At 39.3% G+C, this 22,106-nt stretch overlaps 1 protein-coding gene across 5 annotated transcripts in view; it reads left to right on the top strand.

Moving 5' to 3' along the window:
* The window catches only part of GJC1 (gap junction protein gamma 1), a 45,647-nt gene extending 27,232 nt beyond the window's left edge, over positions 1 to 18,415 (top strand). For all 5 annotated transcript variants that reach the window (XM_051994860.1, XM_051994858.1, XM_051994859.1 and 2 more), the window contains exons 2-3: positions 10,661 to 10,736; positions 12,034 to 18,415. In XM_051994860.1, the coding sequence (XP_051850820.1) occupies positions 12,054 to 13,244 (1,191 nt within the window). In that variant the 5' untranslated portion in view covers positions 10,661 to 10,736; positions 12,034 to 12,053 and the 3' untranslated portion in view covers positions 13,245 to 18,415. The remainder of the gene's footprint in view (positions 1 to 10,660; positions 10,737 to 12,033) is intronic.
* Positions 18,416 to 22,106: the final 3,691 nt, after the last annotated feature.

Raw genomic sequence — 22,106 nt, 5'->3', positions numbered from 1 at the left:
AATTGATGGGCATCCATTCATTTTCCAGTTTCTAGCCACTACAAACAAGGCTGCTACAAACTAAATGTTTTTAGTTTGAAAGAGCATAATTTTTTTTCAATTTGTTTATATTTCAACTTCTATTATCTTTCATTGATTTCTTTCCATCACCTTTTCACATGGCCCTGTGGTCTTTTTCTGATATATGGGTCAGGATAAATTGATGATGGTTTCCCATAGAATATAATAGGCTCTACAGATTTATCTCTTTTATAGATAAAGATTTGGAAGAGGTTTTTTAGAAATTGTCTAATCCAATCCCATTTTTAAAATGAGAAGCCCTAAGATGGAAAGTTACTGGCCCAGTATCATGTAGGTACTAGTAAGGTGTAGACAGGAGATTTAATCTCTGGTCCTTTGATTCCAAATCCGGGGTGCTTTCTACCACTCTATGTCAATCTCACAAAGTACTTTCCTTTTAAGGACTTTGAGGAAATCGAGATTAGGAGACTTCACAGTCACATTATTAGTCAATCAATAAAAAATGTTTATTTGCCAACCATTGTGCTGGCTGAGGCTACAAAGAAAAACAAAAATGATTCCTGCCCTCCAGTGGGTTACATTCTAATGCTGGAGACAATATGTAGATGAATGAGTACATGCAATATAATTAAGTAATACTGCAGAAGGAAGGGCACTAACATCTGAGGGGTCAGTAAAGACCTGCAGAATCTCAAAAGAAGGCAGGAATTCTAAGAGTTGGAAGTAGAGAGAGAGAGCACTGTGGGCAGGAGAGACCACTGATGTAATGGGCATTGAGCTAGGAATCTGACCATTGTTTGAGGAAAAACAACAGCCAGCAGGCCAGTGGGCTGAACCATAGACTGCAGGGCAGGGGAGGACGAGGTAAGAAGATTATAAGGATAGGATAAGGCCAGGTTATGAGAGGCTTTAAATTCAAAACATGGAAATTTATATTTGATCCTAGTGGCAGTAAGACAACACTAGAGTTTATTAAAGCACAGATGGGTGTTATGGTCAGAACTGCACTTTAGGAATTTTAATTAAAGAACTTTGATCAATGCAATGACCACTTACAATTTCTTAACCATGATGCAATGGTTTCAAGATGCAAGAGGAGATAAGTGGTTTTGAGCATGACCAGTGCAGTAATTTGTTTTGTTTAATTAGCATATTTGCTAGAAGAATTTTGTTTTCTTATCTCTCCTTCCCCCCTCCCAATTTAGGAAGGGAAATAAATGTTTGTAAATTGAAAAACAAATTTAATTTTAAAAAGATTTTTAAAGGAAAAGAAATGGAAATGTGAATTGGTCAAGCTACTATGGAAAGCAATTTGAAATTGTGCTCAAACAGTTACTATCTTTTGATCCACCTACATCCCCAAAGACATGACAGGAAGAGGGAAAAGACTCATGTATACAAAAATATTTATAGCAGCTTTTTTTGTATGATGGCAAAGAATTGGAACCTAAGGAAGTATCCATCAGTTAGGGAATGGTGAACAAAACGTGAATATAATGGAGTGCTGTTGCATTATAACAAATGGGTTAGAGAACAGAGAAATGTGGAAAGACTTGTAGGAACTTATGGAGAATGAGGTGTGAACAGAACCAAGAGAACAAATTATATTATAATAAAAACATTATAAAGACCAACAACTTTAAAAGACTTAAGAACATTGAGCAATACAGTGACCAACCACAATTCTAGAGGACTAACTTCTTCCTGACAGAGAAGTAGTGGATTTAGGGTTCAGGATGAGAAAAATATTCTTTGGACATGATCAATACAGAAGGTTATTTTGTTTGACAATGCATATTGATTACAAGTGTTTTGCTTTTCCTTATTGTTTTTCAAGGTGGGAGGGAGAGAAAATAGATTTTTTTTTTCATTGAAGAAGTCATTGTTCAATTTGTTCAGAATAAAAAGGAAATAACTTTGGCAGCTTTTTGAAAGATATATTGAAGTAGGGAGAGCCTTGTGGCAGGGAGATCAGTTAGAAGACTAGTAAGCAATAAAAGTGAAGGTTGTGATTTTGTGTGACTGAAAAGAATGGTGGTGTATTCAATAATAATAGTATGGAAGTTCACAAAACAGGTAAATTTTAGAGTTAAAAAAATGAATTCTGTCTAAAACTGAACTTATCTTTCACCTAAACCACTCTTCTCTTCCAGATTTCCCTATTTCTGTCAAAAGTACCACCACCCTTCTAATGTCTCAGACTTGTAATCTTTTTTTTGTCTACTCATTTATTTTAAACATAAATACAAAATAGGGGGCAATATTGCTGTGTGCATAGCAGAACATTCAAAATAACTTAAAATGCATGAAATATTTTAAAGTCAGTCTACCAAAGCACACACTTTTATAGATTCAATTACAATTTGCTTTCTTGTGATATACTTTTTACTTCATTTTTCCCCCCCTTCCTCCCCTCTCCCCCAAGAACGTGACAATAGACAGGCAGACATACATTTATACAAATATATACACATATATGCATATATACATATATACATTCATATGCAACTATATAAGACCATACTATGCTTGTTTGGCCTCTCTTTCTTTGAAGATGGATATCTTCATAATTCCAAGTCTTTCCATATTTTTTCTAAATCCACCAACTCATAATTTCTTATACCACAACGATTTTTCAGCCTTACACTGTCTAGTTATTTTAAATAGTCTGAAATTATTTATTGATGTAGCTGACATATAGTACCATTTCCCTATTTTTCTTTCTTGATTTTTGTTTTGTTTGTGTCTCTTATTTCCTATTCCTCTGCTTTACTTCTGTCTGCCACCCTGCTCCTTTATTACTTAACATACCTTCCCTCCAAAATCCACACCCCCTACCCTATCTCTTAGTCCTCTTGTTTCTACCTGTTTTTCCCTCTTTATCCAATTCCTGTTCATCTACATACCTTTCTATATCTAATATCCTATTCCCTCGCCCTTTTATATCTTTATAGATTTAGAATATTTGTATTCCCTTCTAAATATATGTGTTGTTCTCTCCTTAATCTAAATCTGATGAGTGGGGTTCTTTATAAAAAATCTTTCCCTTGTTCTCTGCTCCTTCCCTATTCCCTAAGCCTCATTTCTTTCCAAATTTAGAAAATTTTATACCTTCCTAGACATATATGCATTGTTCCTTCTTTAACCCATTTCCAATGAGAGTAGGATTCCAGAACTACCAACCCTCCTCTCTCACCTAATTCCTCTGCATTCATTTTTTCAATCTTAATATTATCTTTAACTTCTCTTTTTCTCATCCCAGTTGCCAGATATTGTCATTTCTACATTCATCTCTCTCACGCCACCGCTTTTCTCCACTAACACAGCTAGACTGCCTTAGTCCAGCTCCGATTTAGATGTCTGCATCTGCCTCACATCTCTGACCAGCCAGTCCATCCTGCACCCTGCTGGCAAAGTAATTTTTCTTAAGCACTGACTGACCATGTTCCCTCCTCAGCCAACTCCATTCGTTTTTTCCATTGTTTCCAGAATAAAATCCTTGATCCAGCCAAGCTTTCTTTCTGTTCTTCCATCTTGCTGCTTTCCTCTGTGCCTGGAAATTCCCTTCTGACCTCTTTCTCAGAAAGAGAATAGTGTCAATTGGATGATGAGGTCAGGAGACAAATTACAGGGAAAGGGAAAAACTAGCAAAATTAATAATTTGAAAAAATCAGACACAGTTTTCCCTTCCTCTGAAAAGGAGTGGGAAGAGAGGTGATAGTCGTGATGTGATTTGTTTCCTTTTAGAATTTATTGTAGAATATGTTGCAAGGCAATTGTCTAAGCCTAATTTCAGCCAGACTGTTTTCCAATTTCCCCAGAGATTTTTCAAATAGGAAGTTCTTTCCTTAAGTAATTTATGATTGGCAAATTTTGGGTTATTTAGTTGCATTATTTTTGATTCTCCCTTGTCTAGTCTGTTCATTCCATTGGTCTACTTTTCTATTTTTTTTTTTTAACTAATGTCAAATGGTTTTGATGATAAGTGTTTGTAAATGTAGTTTTGGAAGTGCTGTCTCCTTTTGATTTTTTGTTCTTTCAAATGATCTTTTTGGAGAGGTTTAGTTCTATGAAGTATCTCTTTGATAATTTGGTTGGTATAGCATTATAACTATAAATTGGTCATTTTTTATTATATTGGCAAGGACTAACCATGAGCACTATTGCTGTAGATATTTGAGTTTGTCTGTATATCTTTAAGGAATATTTTGTAATTGAATCTATAAAAGTGTGTGCTTTGGTAGATTGACTTTAAAATATTTCATGCAGTTTAAGTTATTTTGAGTGTGATCTATTTCTGTTGTTGCATTTTGGATTTATTATTTAGTAGAAATGCTGTTGATTTTTGTGGGTTTATTTTGTAGTTTGTAGCTTATCCAAAACAATAAGCAGGGGTCCTCAAACTTTTTAAATAGGGGGCCAGTTCACTGTCCTTCAGACTGTTGGAGGGCCGGACTATAGTAAAAACAAAAACTTTGTTTTGTGGGCATTTAAATAAAGAAACTTCATAGCCCAGGGTGAGGAGGATAACCGTCCTCAGCTGCTGCATCTGGCCTCGGGCTGTAGTTTGAGGACCCCTGCAATGTTTTAATTAGTTTCTTTGGCAGTTCCCCAGGATTTTCTAAGTAAAATTATCATGTCAGCAAAAAAGGATAGTTTTATTTTTTCTTTATCTACTTTTATACCTTATTGTGACTTCCAACATTTTTAGAACAGTATCAACTAATATTAGAAAGAGAGGGCATCTTTGTGCTTCTAATATGTTTCCATTGCATAAGATATTATTTTTGGTTTTAGAGACATGCCTTTTGTGATTTAAAAAAAAAAAAAAGAGCCTTCTCTTCCTCTTCTTATGCTAGGGTCTTAGCATAAATGAGTTTTATATTATGTCAAAAGCTTTTTCTGCAACTCTGAAGATAATTGTGTAGCTTTATATGTTTTTGTTTTTAATATGATCCAATTATATTGATTGTTTTCCTAATCTTGAAGCATCCTTTTGCCCCTGCAATAAATCCAACTTGTTTATGATGAACTATTTCTTGTACAACTAGCTATAATACGTTTGACAAGATTTTATTTAAAAATTATAGATCAGTCTTCATTAATGATATTTATAGACAACTTTTTCTATATTTAAAAATTATTTCATTAAAAATACTTTATTTTTATTTTTCCAAATACATACAAAAATAGTTTTCAGTATTCACCTTTGCAAAATTTTGTGTGGCAAATGTTTCTTTCTCTCTTCCCGCCTCTCCAAGACAGCAAGAAATCTGATATAAGTTAAAAGCATGCAATTCTTCTAAACATATTTCTATATCCATCATTCTGAGCCAAAAAAAGTCAGATTAAAGGGGGAAAAATATGAGAAAGGAAAACAAAAAAACCAAGCCACTAAAAAACAACATCAAAAGATGAAAATACTATGCTTAGATCCACATTCAATCTTGATAGCTTCCTCTCTCTGGATTTGGGTGGCATTTTCCATCACAAATCTATTGGAATTGCCTTGAATTACCTCATTGTTAAAAAGAATCATGTTTATCACACTTGATACAGACCCAGTAGAGATATTGCTGGATCAAAGGGCATGCACAGTTTGCTAGCCCTTTGGTCATAGTTCCATATTGCTCTCCAGAATGGTTGGATCTGTTCACAGCTCCACCAACAATGTATCAGTGTCCCAGTTTTCCCATATCCCCTCCAACATTCATCATTATCTTTTCCTGTCATCTTAGCCATTTTGAGAGGTTTGGAGTGGTACCTCTAAGTTGTATAGACAACTTATTTTAGGGGTTTGGTTGTGAAAGGAAGGAGGGATATAAAGAGATTTGTGGAATATTGGGATCGAGTGAAAGATGTTTAAGGATGGGAGAGACCTGGCCATGTTTATAGACATTAAGGAGGAATAGAAAATTAGAGATGATAATGGGTATAAACGTCTGTAAGAGACTGGAGGGGGTGGGATCAAGGGTACAAATAGAGGAGCCGATTTTGGCTGAAACTAAAGCCAACTGTTTATGAAAGACTACAGCAAAAGATGAGAGAATAGGAGATGTTGTCAAGGAATCTTAAAATGTAAAGAAGCTATTTAATATAACAATAATTAGGGAAAGTTACTTAACATAACTATAGAGTGAGGGGAAGAAGCCCTTTAATAAACAAAAGATAGAGGTCATTACAGAAGACAGTTTCAATGTAAGGATATAAAAACTTTTGCACAAAATCCAGTGCAACTAGAATAAGAAGAAAAGTGATGAATTTGGCAAATCTTTTCATCAAATATCTCTGATAAACTGACACATCCAAAATATAGGGAATTTACACAAACTCCTTCTACCAGTGCACTTTCTCTACAATTTATAGTCTTAGAGCATGGTAAAGTCAACCCATGGTAAAGTCAAAGAAAAACAAGATATAAATATGGATCTAATCGTTCTGGAAAACAATTTGGAATTATGTGAGAAAATTTACTAAAACTCTTAGGGCTCTTTGATCCTGTCATCTTATAGCCAAGCATACATACCCTGATGAAATTGGCGACAAAAAAGTCTTATATACACTGAAATATTGATTTAAAACATTTTGTAGTAATAGAAAAAATGTAAAGGTATGTGTATTGACTGGCAAGTGCTTAAAGAAATAGTGATATATGGATATAATGGAGTATTATCATGGGGTAAAGGGTTAAGAGAGTGGGGGAGAGTGTTGGAAGAACTGGTACAGAGTGAAGGAAATAGAATCAGGAAAATAATATATGTGATTTAAGTAATGTAAATGACTACAACACTAAGAGACAGAATTCATATCATATGCATTGACCAATGTTGAGTATAGATGATGGGACATGGTTCTTTTTCTTTGTAGGTTGGGGATTACAAATGGTCTGATCTTTCTGTAACAACCTGATATTACTGGCCACCATTGTCTTCCCAACACTCTAAATATCTATGAGTTTTGTGATACTGTGATACTTGTTTAGTATTGCACTTGTGTGGTGCTATTCCTCCTTGTCCTGTTGAGTCTCCTTTGCTAGAACAATATCTGTGTCACGAGCATTAATAGTGGGTGCCTTTTCCCCAAAAGCTTCTTTACTTTCTCTGTTCTCTTTTGATAACCTCATCAGCTCCCGTGGATTTAATCATCTATATGCAATGACTCGCAGATCTTAGCTATCCTCCTAGTCTCTCTCCTGAGCGCTAGTTCTAAATAGCCAGCTGTCTATTGTATGTTTCTAACTAGGTTTCCCAGACAACTCAAAGTCAACATTTCCTTTACCCTTAACCCCACCCTGTTAAGACTTCCAATCATCCAAGTAGATAGTCTCTGGATCGCCCCTAACTTCTCACTTTCATTCTTCCCACCTGTCTATTCAGTTGCCATTTCTTATTATTTCTAGTTCTTTTATCTCTCATACCTATCCCCCTTTCTCCACACTAATGGCCACCAAAATGATTTTCCTATGGTTTAGGTCTCACCAATGTCACCCCCGACTCAAACTCCACTGTTTCCCACTTGCCCCTAAGATCCAGTAAAAACTTGTGTTTGTTGTAAAGCTCTCCAGTGACCTATCTGATGTCCTCCTTTGTTGATGTAAAGCTCCCCTTCCCTTCTAGTCATCTTACATGTTATTCCCTTCTCAGGCATCCTTCATTCCAGTGGTTCTGATCCAATTCCATCCCCCTTCTTCATGCCTTGGTACTGCCTGTCCCTCCCACGAGGAATACTCTCCCTTCTGCCTTGGCTTCTTAGAGTGCTCAAGAGGGAGGCAGCTCTAATCAGTAGAAATAACATTTCTCTCAGAGAGCCACTGATGCAGCTTCTTTCCCACCTTTGACAGAGGCATACATATTTGGACATGACTAATGTGGCAAATTCTTTTGCCTGACAGTGCATATTTGTTAAAGGGTTTGCCTTTTTTTTTTTCAACTGGGAAGGATTCAGAGAGAGGAGATAGGACTAAATTCCCCCAGAAAATATTAAAATGAGAAGAAAAGAAAAGCTAAAAGGAATCAGGTGAGATAGCTTTAAAATGCATATGTTGAATCTATCATGTTAATTAAAAAGAAAAGCAAGCTGTATATAAAAGATTCATAGTTTTATGGATAGTCCTACCCTCCTGTTCCACAATATACATGTAAATGTTCATTTTATTTGGTATCTGTTAAGTCAGAACAAATAAAATGAGGGGAAAAAAAAGATTTAGTTCAAGTGCTTTCCTCTAGGAGGCCTTTCCCAGTCTGTCTGGCTCATCCCCATCTCAACCCCCAATCTCTCCTGCTTTTCCATACAAGGTTAGCAAGTGTCTGCTTTGTCTGTGTCATGTATATATCTACATATGTACATGTTGTCTTTGCCAGTAATGATGTAAGATTCTTGAGGGGAGGAACACTTTGACTCTGTCTTTGTATCCCCAATACTAGGCATAGTGCTTGATATATAGTGAGTGCTCAGTGATATAAATGTTTGTTGTTTTATTGTTTGTTGACTTACTGGAGTTAGTAGAATTTTTAAAAGGAAAGGGTTTTGCTGTTCGTAAGGTAATTTGGGAGGAACCCTGCCTATAGATATTAACATTTTTAAAGGGCTTTGTTAGAAACTTGCTGTCTTTCACATTTAAATAATTAAAAATAGTTCATTCCAGGGTGGTTTTAATAGAGAAAGGTTGGGGGTTCTTGATGGGAGACTATGCCTGGAGTTGCAAGTTGAACTAACCCTATCAATAGAGTTGGGACCATGATGGTTTATTTGACTTGTAGCATTCTAGTACACCAATTTGAGGGGCACCAAATCTCCTCCTGGATGTTTAAGGGACTTAATCCCTTTTTACTTTCTGTATAGTTATGATTAAAGTCACAGAGAGGGAGAAAGGGATCTTTGAAACCAGGTGGTCTAGCCCCTTAATTTTATTTGCAGACAAAGAATCCTATGTCCAGAGGGGAAATGGTTTGCCTAAAATCCCACACCTAGTTGTGGCAGAGCTAAGGATGGAGTCATGGTCTCTTGAGTCTCTTGGGGAAATGATCCTGCCTCCCATATATGGAAATACTGACAGCCACATACATTTAGATATATGATTGCCAAAACTTTCTTCCATATGTAGATGTTAGAACTATGGAAACTTCTTCCATGTTAACCCTTTTAATACCTTTGGAAATCATTTGGAAGCCTTTCTGTTTTTTATTTCTTAATTTTTATAGTAAGTTCTCGAGATTCTTTACATGCTTTGCGCAGACCTTCAGCAACCCAGAGTCATAGAATGATAGAGTTGGGAGGGAGGGCCTTGGAGATCTTGTGGCCCAGATGAGGATATGAAGGCCCAGAGAAGTAAAGGACTGGCCCAAAGTCTCTGATACTGATTCCCTTATTAACTTTTAGTTGTAAAGAGTCCAGGCTTGCTGATCCAGGTCAGTGACCTTGCCTAAATCTTTCATCTTTAATTTCTGAACCTGAATTAATTTCAGGTTCCTAGATTGAACTTGAGGTACCAAACTTCCACTCCCCTCTTGGCAAGCTGAGCTTAGAAAGGGCTCGTGCCAGATTCTTAATGACCTTTCCCATCCCTGCTGCTGGCTGCCCCTGGACACCTCATCTGCCTTTCCGCTCCTCCTGGCTCCTTGGATCAGTCAAGGGCTTCTCAACCTCTCTGTAGTGTCGTGCTGGTGAGGACAGCAAATCCTTTCCCAGAATAATGTGTTGAAAGTACATAAAACAAAGGACTCAGGATTACAAAGGAAATGGACTCTATTAAAACAGTTACCGATCTTTTTTAACCCAAATTTATGACCCTAGGGTTACAGCTCCTGGTCTCTGCAGTGCCTGGCCAGTAGTGGGCATTTGATTATCATTCATTGATTGAAGGGTCAGAAGACACCGATTTAGAAGTAGTATTGGGTACAAGTGACATGAGGTGCCCCTTCTTCTCCCAGTGGGGAGTGGGGGATAGGGTTGGGGGTGAAGGGGTGGAGTAGTGGAGAGAGAACTCAAGGGCCTGAAGATGATCAAAATAGCTCAAGCCCCCTCTGCTGGAGGGGAGGAGAACTGCAGGCAGCCCTCAAGGAGGCCTGAGGACCACTACACCTTGAAGGACTGGCTGGCCAGGAAGGGGGTGAGCAGGAACAAGCGGAGGAGCCAAGCCAGCTGCCTTCTGCTGTCAAAGAGAAAGAGCTAGGGGGTGTCTTAGGTAAATAATTTGGTTTCCATTGCCCAGCAAAGCAAATTTATTTATAATAAATAGTGGAATTGTCCAAAAATGTAGAGAATAAAGATGTGTGTGGTCCCTCTGGTGACCTGATTTAAGCGAGCTGGGATTGCTTCTGCTTTGGCTTTTTCCTATGGATGACAGAGTTTATCAGCTTCTGTTTCTCATAAATGTTTCATCTTCATGTCATATTTTCACAGATTGCTGTGTCAAGAGTATATAGTTCACTGCTGTTTTATTGGTCCTGTCTCATATAGTTTTTAAAAGAGAGAGGAGAAATGTAAAATTTGAATCATAATTCAGGCCCTTCATTTTCAGTGCTTTTGGTATAAAGAAACATTTGTTTCCTTGTGCCTTTTGAATATGACTTTTTAGTAACTCATTGTGTCACCTATAGGAAGAGGCTTAAGACCCTATCTTTTTTTTCCCCCCTTTCAGTGGGATTCTGGAAGAACTACAAGATAAACATCCATTCTTCAGGTGTATTCTGCATAACCGAAGTTCTGGCTAACAGGTAAACTGTGTGTTCAGATTTCTTTTGAGTGGGGTGGATAAAGCTATCAGTAAATGGAAGGAATAGAAATACATTCCCGAGTATTCTAACAAACAGTCTCAAAATTTTGGAACAAAGATAGCTTTTTCTTAAAATATAGACCTAGTTTAACTAGTTATTTCAAATGGGCCGTCCCATTCACTGGAATTAATATCTACAAAAAAAAAAAAAAAACAACAACAACTATAGTTTAAATGTAATCATCTGCTTTCAACTTCTGTTATTCAATGAAAAAGTCATAGAATTTGTTGCCGAACTTACTCTTTGCAGTCTTTTAAACAAAACCAGGTTCCTAGATTATGCTATATGAGACAGGCTAGCGAAGGGGGGGTTCGGGGGAGGGGGTACTGAAGGAGTGAGTCTACTCTTAAGTTTCCTTCTGTCTTTAAATTTCAACTCTTGATTGTTGCTAATGATTTCCAGCTGCAGTATTTTCTTAACTCTCTTTAACACTTTGCTGCCTATTCCCACTTTTCACTGCTCCTGAAAGGACATAATAGTTTGTTCATTTTTAATTGATCCTTATTTTGGAGTGAGGACCTGTTAAAAAAAAAAGTCCTCTTTTTAAGGACTAACTTCCTTTGTGTCTGCATGAGATAGAAGTAAACATTGTAGTTAGATTCTTGTTTTAACACATAAAGTTAAAAGAGATGGTGTTAAATTTGTAATATTTAATGAACAGTAAAAATCTGTGTTTCACGGTTGGTGTAGCCTAAGAGTTTATCATCTAATAATTATGTTATGGCTGATAATGAATATTTAAAATATTTTAAGTAAAACTTAGTAGATTGTAGATGCCTCTAGAATCCAAAATCAGAATGTTGAAATGACAATTCACTACATTCTTTTTCCTGAGATTAATTTGGTTTTATACCATCTTTAATATTGTTAGAATCTGCACAGGCCTGGAGAAAGTGTTGGAATTCAGTTCAGGTCCAGCTTGACTCAGGGGTTTGTAATTATTCTGAGGTAATTTTGAGACTAGGCTGGACCTAGAACCATCCAAACTATGTAGGACCATTTTGATTCAAATGTAAACCCTAGTTTAGTTTAGTTAAAACTGGATTAGCCAGTGGGGAAGATAGGCAAGGTACCATTTACACTGTGATTCACGTTAGTGTGTGTGCCTGGAGTTTATAGATTACCTGGTCTTAAATAAGCATGAGAATAGTTCTTCTGCCCTTCCCAGTAACAAGAATTTATTCAGGTTTTAAAACCCTTGTAGGTTTCGCTGCTGAGTCTCTTTCTTTGTGTACAGGGTAAGCCAAGCCAGTCACCATGAGTTGGAGCTTCCTTACTCGACTATTAGAGGAGATCCACAACCATTCCACATTTGTGGGGAAGATTTGGCTCACCATATTGATAGTCTTCCGGATCGTACTCACTGCTGTAGGTGGGGAGTCCATCTATTATGACGAGCAAAGCAAATTTGTGTGCAACACAGAACAGCCAGGCTGTGAGAACGTCTGCTACGATGCCTTTGCACCTCTGTCCCATGTCCGGTTTTGGGTGTTCCAGATCATCCTTGTGGCCACCCCCTCAGTGATGTATCTGGGCTATGCCATTCATAAGATTGCCAAGATGGAGCATGGAGAGGCAGACAAGAAGGCGGCGCGGAGCAAGCCCTACACAATGCGCTGGAAGCAGCACCGGGGCCTGGAAGAAACTGAGGAGGACCATGAGGAAGACCCCATGATGTACCCGGAGATGGAATTGGAAAGTGAAAAAGAGAATAAGGAGCAGAGTCAGCCTAAACCTAAGCATGATGGCCGGCGGCGGATTCGGGAAGATGGGCTCATGAAAATCTACGTGCTGCAGTTGCTAGCAAGAACTTTGTTTGAAGTGGGTTTCCTGGTGGGGCAGTATCTTCTGTATGGCTTCCAGGTCCGCCCATTTTATGTGTGCAGCAGAGTCCCCTGCCCTCATAAAATAGACTGCTTCATTTCTAGGCCCACTGAAAAGACCATCTTCCTGCTGATAATGTATGGTGTGACAGGCCTCTGTCTGATCCTCAACATTTGGGAAATGCTCCACTTGGGGTTTGGGACTATCCGGGACTCACTAAATAGCAAAAGGAGAGAACTGGAAGATTCAGGTGCTTATAATTATCCTTTCACTTGGAATACTCCATCTGCTCCACCTGGCTATAATATTGTGGTCAAACCAGATCAGATCCAGTATACTGAACTGTCCAATGCTAAGATCGCCTACAAGCAGAACAAGGCCAACATCGCTCAGGAGCAGCAGTACGGGAGCAACGAGGAGAACCTCCCTGCAGACCTTGAGATGCTGCAGCGAGAAATCAAGGTGGCCCAGGAGCGCCTGGATCTGGCCATCCAGGCCTACAATCACCAGAACAACCGCCATGGCCCCCGGGAAAAAAAGTCCAAAGCTGGGTCTAAAGCTGGCTCCAACAAAAGCAGTGCCAGTAGCAAATCTGGGGATGGGAAGAACTCTGTCTGGATTTAATCTTGGCTGGGCTCATAACTTGTGCTTCTCCTCGTTTATGGTAAGCAGCAAGCGGCTCACTGAATAATGACTTCCATTGAGTAAACATTTGGCTCTGGTTATCTTCAGAGATGTTTAGTGTTGGCCGGTGATCCGAGCTCAGGGGGACTTGGGGCCGGGAGGGGGGACTGGGGAGTGGGAGAGAAGAGAAACAAAGCGTTCTCGGGCACATGTTCTCAGCAATAACACGGTTGCAGAACTTTACCCTTGTGTCTTCCAGATCTGGAAAAGAACAGATATATTTAAATCATTCTTGTTGAACAGTTTTTTATGTACAGTATTATGGTACATTTTTAGTATGCTAATTTTCTTTTGTATTTGTACATTTGACCTCTGCAGTTATACTTTTATATTAAAGAAAAAAAAGCTGTAATAGATAACGCCTAGCATTTGGCTAGTGTTATTATTACTTTGGTCAGAAGACTTTTGCCATGAGCTTAAAGTTATAATAGATGCAATTCTTAATAAAAGTGCCTCATGCTGTAGGGAAGGCTTCAGTTATAGAGAAAGGCCAAGAAGGAACCCTGAGTTTGCAAATTTGAAAAGAAAACCTTTGCAGCCTTGTGGGCCAAGTTCCTTCACTCTTCCCTAAGAGAGACATACCCATCTTGGTCTTGCCCAGGTAATTCAAAACTGCCTCTTGAATAGTAAGCCCCATTTGAAACAAATACAATAGGCAAAAAGCCTGAGTTACAAAAAAAATAAATAAAGTAAAGCAGTAGGGATGGAGAGTGCAGCACTCTTTGAATGAAAAGATTTGACAGCTAATGAGCTTGGTTAACGCTGCTAGAATGTAATCCAATTTCTTTTTTAAATCACCTATCTCCTTTTTTCCTCACATCTGTTGCTCAAAGGGAAGCATGTCTATATCTGGTAGCCTGACTTCCCTGGGAGTGTCCACTCATTTTGTCAGAAAGCAAAGCCACACCTGAATAGGGGCTATGGATGCAGGGAGATGAAGCCTGGATTGCCTTAAGTCTCCCTCCTGTAACCTGACTGGTCTTTCATGAAGCTTGTAATAAATAATTCTCTGTTTTATATATTAGCAGGAAGCACACAAACAATCCTGTTTGTATGAATAATAGTTAAAAGATCCTCAGGCTCAAAAGACCAGAGAACCTGGATCCAGGTCTTATGGATTCTAACTGGCCACAGAATCCTGGCTGGCTAGGGAAAATGATAGGCCAGGATGGCTTTAGTTTTCTCCAGAAAACCAATCCCGTATGGCATTCTGGATATTTTGGCAAATAATTAGCATTTGTAAATGCAAAAGGAAAGATTTTTCTGTGTTTGCAGCCTGTGGTACTCTTGTTTTTTTGGCAAGAAGAACTGTCCTGATAATTTATGTGCATTTTTAGCCTTTTTGGGGGGAGGAGTGACCTGGCTCAAGTCAAAATGTTTGTCCTTCTGGTATTTTCATATTGTTTGTCCAAGGGGATGGAACCTTTTCTTTTTAAATTGCCTGGTCGTGAAAGGAAAACAAAGGGGGACTATTTCTCTAGTAGATCTTTCCACAGAGATGTCTATTTGGACCTCTCCTAGAGACCTAACTATAGGCCATGAGTTCTTCAAAGATCAGTTTCTTTATATGTAATTCCTAAAATCTGCCAGCTGCCTTTCATCCATTGAAATCCTAGAAGCAAGCCCTCCCCTCCCCCCCCAGCTTTTTATGGTTTTTTGTTTCTCTCCATTGGAGTTCAAAACATATCATAACATGTGAATTACCTTCTAGCCATTCATGTTCACTTTTATGGTGCATTTTTTTTCTGCTTAGCAAAAAAAAAAGAAAGAAAGAAAGAGTGTCCTTTGGGTCCCGCAGGCATTTTATACTAAAAATAAATCCAAGCAGGACAAAAAGAGAATATTCAGGAAATGTAATCCATAGATACGTTGCAGATAAATAACATAAACACACTGTTTCCTTAGAAGCAAAAGCTTAAGAAGGAAATGTATCATCATTCACTTTAGGGAAATATGCAAGATTTGAGCTTCAGTAAGCTTAGCCAGGGAAGGATTGCCTCTAATTAATTCATCTGTCCCTAAGCTTGAGGCATGATAGAGCTCCTTGTAGGTCTCTTTTTTTAGAGAAAGAGGAATTTTGGGAAAAGCCTAGAGAAGAGCAGAATGGCTTAGCCAGGGGAAAATAATCAGTCAGGGCTTCGTTGTCAAGAACCCATCAAAGACATTTAAAGCCTCAAGTGTTCATTATGCACTTCTCCTGCTCCTGGTTCTTCTCTGTTTTTGTGAGAACTATTCTCTCTTTTCAATTTTCTCATTGATGACTTTATGGGTGACTCTTGAACATTTTAGATGGAAACAGCAGTTCTTTAAAACAATCCCACCACCTTCTTACTATCTCTTCCCTCCACCTCTGTGTATGACATGAATTTCCTGATGGTTGGTATCTCTTTTCTCAGTAAGCTTTCTTTCAGCCTTTGCTTGTGTGAAGTGTTCAAACCATTCCAACAATTCAATACTTTTAAGAGCCTACCTGTATGTCCTGGGCAGAGTCCCAGCTGTCTCATATTTATAACAAGATCGCAGGACTCATGTCTGGCTAAATTCACTACCACCAACAGTATTTCCTCCCCCCAAAAAATAGAATTAAGGCACTTCTTGCTCAATTTATTTATTTACTTTAACATGGAGCATGGTTGCAGTTTTTTCTTAGCTTGTTAAGGATTCCAGACTTGTCTCTGCTGCTCAGACAGGCCATTCTGATTGGTTTTTCATATTGCTGGAGAACTTCAGAATTTGACCTTTTACAAAACCTTCTCCATCCTTCGTGGAATGCTTTCCTAATGGAAGGACTAGCGGAGGACTTGGGTCTTTGAAGCATGGTTGCATTTATTCGAGTGCAGTGTTCGTCTTGTCTGGACAACATCATAAATGTAACGTTTGGAAGAGACTCATCAGAGAAACATTTAAGAAGCCTTTTTTTGGGGGGTGAGTCTTGGAAGAAAAAAAGGCTAACATAAAAAAAAATCAGACACTTGCCACAAATTAAATGCTAATGCTCTTTATTTGATTTTATTTGATTGCCTTGTAAAGTTTAAGAGTCTTACCTGGTTATGTAGTCCTTGTTCAATCAGAAACCATAAGATCTTGGAAGCCACTTTTTCCTTGGTTGTGGAATTACACTCAGTGAGGAGATGCTCTACGTTTTTTCTAACAGAAAGATTGGAAAAATAGATGAGTGATTACATTTTTCCCAAAAGCTTTGGATGTGTTGAGTAAACTGTTTTTGGATGTTTTTGGATGCTTTCATCATCTTCATCAGTTCCTCCTCTATTTGTTTGAAGGAGGGAGGTAAGAATGCGTGTGATTTGTTAATGAAACCCCAACCTGGGATTTGTGACTCCCATTTCAAACTCCCATTCCTCACTTTCTCTGTGTTGTAACTCGGGCAAGTCATCTTGTTTTTTCAAACTTCAGGAACATTCTCTGTAAATGGGCAAAGGAGCTGCTCTCGCCTACCTCACAGGGATGTTGTGAGGGCTGGTCTCAGCGGAGCTCCTGGAGAACTTTCAGTGATCCCCAGACCAAGTATTATTGTCATTATTTTGTCATCTGTCTGAGTCTGGGATTTGAACTGTAAGATACATGCAATTGAAAAAATTGGTGAATGTTAACCAAATGTTCCTCTAGCACCACAGGTGATAGGACTCAACAGCTCTTTCAAAAGACTGGGGAACCTTATTAACACAAGCAGTGTTTTCTGAGAAAGAGTTTTACTTAAGCAGTAGCATTCTACCTGAGAGCATCCTCCAGGTCCTAAAATTTGTGCTCTCTGCATCCCATTCTGATGCCATCCCTTTCTAAGGACTTTAGTAAGCTGCAGTCGATAAGTAGATGGGGGTGGGGAGGAGTGGGAGAGTACTGGCAGCTAACATTCAATAAAAAGCCAAGTATTGGAGACTTCCTCTTCCCTTTTGCAAGGACTTGTGATAAGATGTTTACCTAATAATTTTCCCAGTGACAGAAAAAATTACCTGAGGGTAATGATTCAGGGCTCTTGGCAGCTGTGAGTGATGAATATGAGGTATTAGAGATACAGAAATTTTTCCTCCACTTGTTCAATATCCCATATATGGTTTGTGGTTATATTGAAGCTTGGTTAAAATGACCCATGACCTTTTTGCTTTCAGGAAGTGGACCTTATATGTTGATGGAATCCTGACTTCTGTGGGATATAAGCTGTATTTGGCAGGGTCTTTTAGTTTACCCTTTTCTAATCATGTAATCCCATGAGAAAATTCTTCCCCTTCATAAAAAAAAAAAAAAATAGAGCCCTGATAGAGAGTTGTAATGAAACTGTACAGTGCTGAAAGTTTGTCGATCCCAGTTCATTCATGTCAGTAATCTCTCTTAATTTTCTGGTCCTATTAATTTTTGAAATCATCAAGCTGAGTGTGCTTCTCATTCATTCTGTCTACACATCATGGAGACCTTCAAATGTTGTAATTTGCTGCTGCCCAGACATAACTCTTTCTCTTTTGTTATGTTAAATGGGTTTCATTCATGCACATTCCATGTTCAAAGGTAATAATCACTCCTTGAAGGAGCAAAACTATATATAGTGTTACAGAATTTAAACAACCAAAGAATGTTGTTTCCAGTCCAAAATCTGCAGAAATAAAAATAGGAGTTATATTTTTTCCAGGATGAGGCTGCTTGTTTTGGTTGAGTAAGGGCCATGGGCTATGTCTGCTTATGTGCTTCCTAGAAGATTGGAAATCTTTTCCCCTATTGTGCTCAATCCTGTTTTCTGTAACCAGCCTTTCATGGAAGTCTCTACCTCAGGCACTAATTATTTATAGTTGTACTTAGCAAATGAATATTGAACCAAATTAGCTGGGATTTCCAACTTCCTAGGGCAATTCAAACAGAAAACCCAATTAAGTTAACCAGTGACCTAATGTTATTTAGTGTACGAAAATTGGAAAGTGCATGAATAACCAGGGTATCTATCCATTCCAGTACCAAAGATCACACATTTCTGATTTTATTCTCTCTGTGGTTAATGTAAAGCTTTATGGCAGAGATAAGCCCTGTGTCCAGGGATTCGTCTCCAGTAAGGTTTTGTTTTTGAAAGAATGTTTGTCAGTTCCAAATACAGTTTAGAAGATTCATTTGTGGTCTGTGCATCTTTTTCCAAAACTTGAAACCTATTAATAATCCAGCTGCCGGAAAATGTCGTGTTTCAGATTTTCCCCATTCTTTGTATAAAATAATGCCGCCAAGAACTTAATGGTTTTAGTCATAGCATTTGATACCAAATTCTCCTCTTCAGTGTTCCGGTAAGTTGATCTCAGTGGGAATACTTGCACAGAAAATCTCCTGAAGAAAAAAAGTTGCTTCAGAAGACTTTTCTGGGGTCACATGTGGCCCTCTGAGGCTGCCTCTCTGGATGACTGGGTTAATGTGGTTGGGGCATTATCGTTTAGGAAGTGAACTTTGGTAGGACAAGGATTTTCAATGTAGAGGACAGATCTTCCATATTACTTATCTCCTCCCTCTCCCCCTCCCCCTTTCAGTGGTTTAATTCTGGAAAGTCTGTCTGTGGGAGCTTTATGGATAAGTAGGTCCAGTCAGACTGCCCAGTATGAAGTGGTACAGCTCAGAAATGTCAGTGGTGGTCTAACTCTTCCTCTAAGAAGGAGATGAAAGGTTGAAGGGCTATGTATTGGGGGCGGTCTGGGTTCCACATCTTTAAAGGCCACGATTGTTTTTGTTTTCCCATGACCTGCTAAACAGTTACTAGTTATGGCACAAGCACAGATCCCTTCCTGAGAAGTCTGACTCAACCTAACCATATTTGGTTAAAAAATAAATAAAAAGACCAAAAAAAAAAAAAAAAAAAAAAAACAAACCCACAAGTGGAGGGGAAATGGTTTAGAAGCCTTTGGAGGTTCTGTAGATTCCCAGGTAAATGTGCTATAAGACCAGACTTATGTAACATCAGTCTGTGTAACAAGAAGGTAACTATCTGGGTCAGATGTGTGAATTCCTAAGCATTCTGTAGAATTAAACCTCCCCACCTTTTTTTTCAAGTTTCTGAGAAAATATGTTGATCCTCAGATACCTTCCATGAATATCTCATTAAGTGGTATGTACGTTCACCTGTTTTTTATTTGGAAAAAAATAATTTACAGAATTTAGGATGAAATCTTTGGTATGAAGTTAAGCCCTAAAAAGCTTGAGTTGAAGATATTGGGCTGAGAACAGGACCCGGTTTCCTCTCTGGGTTTCTAAGATTGTTCCCCATTCAGACCTCCTTCTGGTTGTTTAGATGTGCCTGACCCTTTGGGACCCCATTGGGGTTTTCTTGGCCAAGATTGTAGTGTCATTGGCCATTTCCTTCTATAGCCCATTTTACAAATGAGGAACCGAGGCAAACAGGGTGAAGCGGCTTATGAAGTCACCCAGCCAGGAAATACCTGAGACTAGATCTGAACTCAGGACGGTGGGGCTTCCTGACTCCAAGCCACTCCTCTTCACTACCCACTTAAGGCTAGCCAAAAACTAGGCAGAGAATAGGACCTGACTCTCAAGTTTGTGATCCAGGGGAGGGGAACAGGACAGAAGGTCGGCCTGCGCCCTGACGAGACAGCAGAGATGTCCTTAGCCCGGGAAGGTTTAAGCAGGACGGGCCTGAGCTGTGAGCGGAGCCCTCCTCAGTGCTGGCCCCCTCTCCAGGTGGGAGTGAAGCCGCGGTGCAGCTGCTCTGGGCCGTCTCACACAGGAGCCTGCTCAGTCACCGCCTGCCAGAGTAAAGCCCCGAGGGCCTGGGCTGCTCCTGAGGCGGAGGCCCCATCAGAGCTTGTTTTATCCGCTTTGTGCCTGCCCTCCATACATTGTCATCGGAGATGTGGAAGGAGGCAAGCGCAGAGGAGAGATCCCCTCTCCGGAGCCCGCGGGGGCTCGCTGACCCGAGCAGGGAGCCCTCTGCCTTCCTGCGAGCTCAGTGAGCCCCCAGAAGGGCACTTGCCTGACTCTGCATCCCGGGGCCAGCGCAGAGGCCTGAGGAGGCTGACAGTCTTCCACCACGAGCGAGGCAGAAGACCAGGCAACTGTCCGGAACTGATTGGAAAGCACATCCAGTGACCCAGTTGGGACCTGACCCCGGGGGAAAGTACAGATTTAGATGTGGAATTTTTTCTTCTACCGGAAATTTATCTTTGGACTGAGAACACTGAGAAACTAAAAGGGCCACTTTGGCCTGGCCCATGTTTCCATGCTAGAGTCTGGGGTTAGATCCAGTGCCCAGATACTAGAAATAACAGTGACCAAGGCAGGCAAACACCTCGCTGGACACATTGCCTTTGTACAAATGGGCACTGAGGACTTGGGAAAGTGAAAGCCCTAGAAGGCAGTTGAGTGCAGGTTGTGGGATGGACTCTGGTTTATTCTTCTCATTTTCTTTTCTTTTTTTTTTTTTTAAACAATCTTGATTTTGGAACCCAGAGCAAGAACTTCTGAAAAGCATGAGCAAATGAGAAGTACAGAATCTGCTGCAGTGCTATTCTTTTATTTCACATACCACCCTTTCTTGGAGGAGGTGGGAATTTATTTAGGTGAGAATTGGAGAGCTGGAATTTTCTTTGGTTGCTAAATTACAAGTCCTAGATAAAAATCATTCCTCTAGAGATGAAAGAGACAGTCCAACAACTTTTTCTGCAGCTGAGGAAACAGGCCCCAAAATGGGAAACATCAACATAAGCGGCAGAAGCCAGAAATGAATCCATGTCCTGAGCTAACCAACTTATATGAAAGTTATATTAGAATGCTGAACCATTAATTACAAGAATCATTGGCTCTTTAACCTATCAAACCTGGAGGGGAGAGAAGACAGGCAGATTGCGGTATAGAAAATTTTTTTGGCCAAAAGTTAGGTTGAGAATCAGAAAAGCTCATGTTTTAACCTTCAATGCAAGTAGCTAGTCCTGTGCTGCAAGGATGGAAGGGCTTGTTAAGCAGGCAGGGCTCCCCATCTCACAAAATACTGTCTGGACCCATCAAGTTGGCCCTAGAATAAATACCAAGGAGCTAGGTGCTACAGGTTTGGCTTGAGGTTCTAGTGAAAGAGTATAGGATAGCTTCAATTTAATATTTTAAATTTTTTGTGTCAAGATTATGATGGAGATACTAGATAGGAGATACCGTAAGACACATAAGGAGTCTGAGAGTTCAGAACTGCTTGTGCAGCCTACAAGTTGACTTTAAGCCTACAGGAAGGTATTTTGTCACTGGATAAACTATCCATCAAGGAAGTACAACATCTGAATTGTCCAGCAGCTGTCACTCTCCTTAAGTCTGTAATCCCAGTAATCATCTAATTTCTTTTCTGGAGCCCTCTTGAAAGCTACTGTACACCCACTTAACCAGTAGAAGGTGCTCACCCTGCCCTGTCCCCCAGACCCCCAAGCCCACCTTTCCTGTGGCAGTACAAGTGGTTTCATTCAAACCTCCTTTCCTTAAGCAAGCAGCCATGAGTGTCTCTGAAGTGTCATTTTGATGCCAAGTATATTCTGTGTCACCTTGAAGTGTTTTTAAACCCACCCTCTCTAAGATTTTTTTCTTTTAAAATTTTTTAAAATTTAATTTAAATTTTTAAAAATTTCCTTAAAAGCAGAAATACATTTATGCTACTTCATTTTCGAAGTAGAAAGTGTTTCCAGTCTGAGTCATCAGTCTGAAAGTTGTCAGATATTTGCATGAACGGAATGAGCTTCTGATTCTCAACACACAAGGACATCCCTGAGCACTGTCCAAAAAGCCAAAAAACACCGCACAACCAAAACCGAGGGAGATTTGGGTAGT

The sequence above is a fragment of the Antechinus flavipes genome, chromosome 4 (assembly GCF_016432865.1).
Source record: "Antechinus flavipes isolate AdamAnt ecotype Samford, QLD, Australia chromosome 4, AdamAnt_v2, whole genome shotgun sequence".
In the NCBI taxonomy this organism is placed as follows: Eukaryota; Metazoa; Chordata; class Mammalia; order Dasyuromorphia; family Dasyuridae; genus Antechinus; species Antechinus flavipes.
Note: the sequence above shows the minus strand (reverse complement) of the source record. Positions and strands in the feature narration are given on the sequence as shown.